Consider the following 3,293-nt stretch of genomic DNA (forward strand, 5'->3'; position numbering starts at 1 on the left):
GAGGAGGAGGAGGAGACTCAGTGGTGTGTTTGCACTGGACTCAAGTTTCTGTTGTGGGATCAGATCTGCTGGAGAGCGGTCAGAAAAAAAGAAGAGAAGGAGTCTGACCACAGACTCGTCAGTGCAGCTTAGAAGGGGTTTTTATGGGCGTGTGTTGGCAGGGAAGGGACAGCGTAAACTGTCACTACTTTAGTAGCGAATAACTTTTTATTTTCAATTTAATTTCTGCTATGTACAAACATTTAAATAGAAAATAAATACATTTACAAACAGTTGATATAAAAATGTAAAAATACAGCACAGAGGAATATTTCAGACAGTTTCAGACGCCACGTACACGTGGACATGTCAGTTTCCTGAGACGTCTTCGCTGCGGCGGATCTTGTCCTCGCTGCTGATGCTGTTCACGATGGAGGACAGGCGCAGGAGGCTGGAGGACGCAGAGGACGAGCCGCTGGGTCCTGAAACACGGCCAAGAAAAACACATTGAACCACAGTCTGACGGACGAGTGTTTACGGTCGATGGCATCTCGTGACGTTACCTTCTCTTTTTGTGGACGTTGTGATGGTGGAATGGTCAGCAGAGGTCAGCCAGGGTTCAGAGGACTTCTTCCACTGCCTTATAGCAAACTACGACAGATGATAGATTTGAAGAAAATTAGGATTAGGATTATTAGTAAAACAAAACCTAAAGGCTATATATATTTAGATATAGTTTGTATGTTTTTAATTGTTTTTTTCAACAGTGTAATTCCATTCATAGTTAACTAACAGTTCAGGTCAGTCTGACCTCCTGGATGTTTTGATAGGATTAGCGGTTCTGGCTAACAATATGTTTATTTGTTTGTTTATTTTTGAGAACATTTTGCCAATGTTTGGATATTTTTGTCCTGATATTAACTTTTTTGCTACCATTTGGATGACTTGATGTCTTGCGATATCTTCAACTACAGTAGGTTTTACCACTGGGCTAACTTGAGCCAGATAGTGGCTAGCATTTAGCAGCATTTGCTAAAGAGTGGTTTTACCCACCTTTAGTAAAACTATAGTAAAGTCTCCACTCAGTTGACATTTATCTGACTGATTATGTTAACAGTATGTCGTTAAGTTGACATTTATCTGACTGATTATGTTATCAGTATGTCGACAATACGTCAAATGTCTGACAGGTTACAGAGAAAATACTTTCGACTCATCAGGTCCTGATGAAGAAAACCCAGCTTCAAGATAGTTCAAGGACCTCCTTTGTATCCTTTGGGTGATTGTAAAGACTTTACATGACCAAGGACTGTTAGCCAAACATGCTATCATGGCTAGAAGATAATTACACAAGAGAAGGCACCAGTCAAAAAAACTAAGGTACATTTAGGGAATGTTGGAATGTCCGGCATGGCCTTACATTCTGGTCTTTGATGTTGGAATTTTGGGATGAGGAGTGTGATCGTTCCTCCGGCTCGTCCAGCGTCTGCAGCAGCTCCTGTAGCTTCTCAATGTAGCTGATGGCGCTCCGTAGGATCTCCACCTTGGGCAGCCTTTGGTTGGGATTGGCCACTGTCTTCCTTTTGAGAGCATCGAAGGCCTCGTTGATCTTCTTCAGCCTCCTCCTCTCCCGTAGCGTGGCCGCCTTCCGTCTGTCCGTTGGCGCCGACTTCCTCTTGCAGATCTTACAGGCCCACATGAGGCACTGGCCGTCGCAGTGTTCCCCGAGACCAGGAGGGGCGAGGACGTGTTCCTCACCGCTGCTCTCCCCTCCCGGCTCAGACGGGACATTGTCGTCGTTATTATTATCCTGACCTGGAGACAGAGGGCTGTGGTTTCCGTGGTACAGAGGAGAAACTCCAGACATTTCCAAATGCTGTAGCGCTCCATGATCCCCTTCCTCCAAATAGCGCAAATCGTGGAAAAGATAAGTGCTGGTCTCAAAAAGGTCCATCATATTGTAACGAACCCCCTACTCTGTTTTGACAGAGGGTCTGTGGCATTTAAATAGAGCAGCAGGGACACAAGTCACCAGGCTTAAATATAGAATGTGAAACTCTACCCAATACTTTGGCTGCCATGCTGCAACCAGCATCGATTTTTGTTTTTTTTCAATGGCCCCGTTACAACCCTCTGACTTTGTGAAGGAAATAAATATCTACATTAAGGCCTGAACCTCAGGTTTCATGGCAGATGCTTTAAATATCTGTATCTGCACAAATGGCCAAAGATCATTGTCCTGTCGAACCCTTGAGATGAAATACGAAGACCAGAAATCTGCTAACCTTCAATTCAGTGTATTATCTCTGTGGTCATGACACTCCAGGCTGAACCTGTTGCTAATTTGTGTTGTTGTCTGAACTTTATTGAAGGGGTTTTTTGAGTCTCTACGATCCAGCTAATGCTAAAGCTAAAATGCAGCAGCAAAACCTTAGCTAATAATTACGGAATGTTAGCCAAACGTAGCATAAAGTCATAAACATCTTGAAATTTAGCCGAGGTAAAGAAATCGACCTGAATTGCTAAATGAGAACAAAACACATTTTCTTGGACTTTACATTATAAAAGCTATGTCTCATTTTAGCTACGATTTTTTTTATTATCTATCCTGCCAAAATTGTTTGCATCGCTAAATTGTCTCTTTTTTTGCTGTTAGTATATCAGCAACTTTATGATCTTATGTTTGAATACATTTTGGCTAATTTTAGTTATTTCTTGGTTAGCTTTAACACCTTGTAAAACTAACTGGAGCTATGTCTCAGATTAGCCATGATCGATTGTACCCATCCTTCCAAGATGTTATAATTTTTGCTATTTCTACTGCTAAATTTTGTACTTCTTGGCATTGAGTACATCAGCAACTTTTTTTTGCTCGATATTAGCATACATTTTGGGTAACTTATATATAACTTATATATATTTCTGGCAACCTTTGTTACAAATAAAGTTAATGTCTCCTGAGTTTCCTCTGAATTGTATGCACAGTTTTTGTTCAACAACTTGGACAACATTGTATTAATATGTTGGCAAAACATACAACAGCTAACAGCTAACCTTTACCAAACACCACACCCAAGGTTTTGTTAGGTTATTGTTTTTTGGGGGGCAAAATTTTGTCTTTGGTTTCAATCTATTGTGTTGCTAGTTAGTGTTAGCATTTCCGTAGCTAACTTGTCAGTTATCCATTGAACATCACACTCAACACGTCCACAGTCACACACTAAACAACCTGGAACATAACTCAGATGTTTTCGTCCAATCGTTACTAGTTTTAAGCGGCCCAGGATAGACGGATTAGTATGTGCAGAGTCAAA

At 41.2% G+C, this 3,293-nt stretch overlaps 1 protein-coding gene across 1 annotated transcript; it reads right to left on the reverse strand.

Moving 5' to 3' along the window:
• Nucleotides 1-2,900, reverse strand: myf6 (myogenic factor 6). Its single transcript, XM_008315368.2, has 3 exons — nucleotides 1,400-2,900; nucleotides 543-630; nucleotides 1-461 (listed from the first exon to the last, which is right to left on the reverse strand). Exons 1-3 carry the CDS (start codon nucleotides 1,934-1,936, stop codon nucleotides 349-351), a joined length of 738 nt encoding a protein of 245 aa, XP_008313590.1. The 5' UTR covers nucleotides 1,937-2,900; the 3' UTR covers nucleotides 1-348.
• Nucleotides 2,901-3,293: the final 393 nt, after the last annotated feature.

The sequence above is a fragment of the Cynoglossus semilaevis genome, chromosome 8 (genome assembly GCF_000523025.1).
Source record: "Cynoglossus semilaevis isolate Cse_v1.0 chromosome 8, Cse_v1.0, whole genome shotgun sequence".
NCBI classification, from domain to species: Eukaryota; Metazoa; Chordata; class Actinopteri; order Pleuronectiformes; family Cynoglossidae; genus Cynoglossus; species Cynoglossus semilaevis.

Excerpts from the sequence above, each read along its gene's own strand:
- myf6 (XM_008315368.2), bottom strand. The coding sequence starts at position 1,936 with ATGATGGACCTTTTTGAGACCAGCACTTATCTTTTCCACGATTTGCGC. Across the intron at positions 631-1,399 it reads CCAACATCAAAGACCAGAAT|TTTGCTATAAGGCAGTGGAA; the intron begins GTAAGGCCATGC and ends CATCTGTCGTAG. Across the intron at positions 462-542 it reads AACGTCCACAAAAAGAGAAG|GACCCAGCGGCTCGTCCTCT; the intron begins GTAACGTCACGA and ends GCCGTGTTTCAG.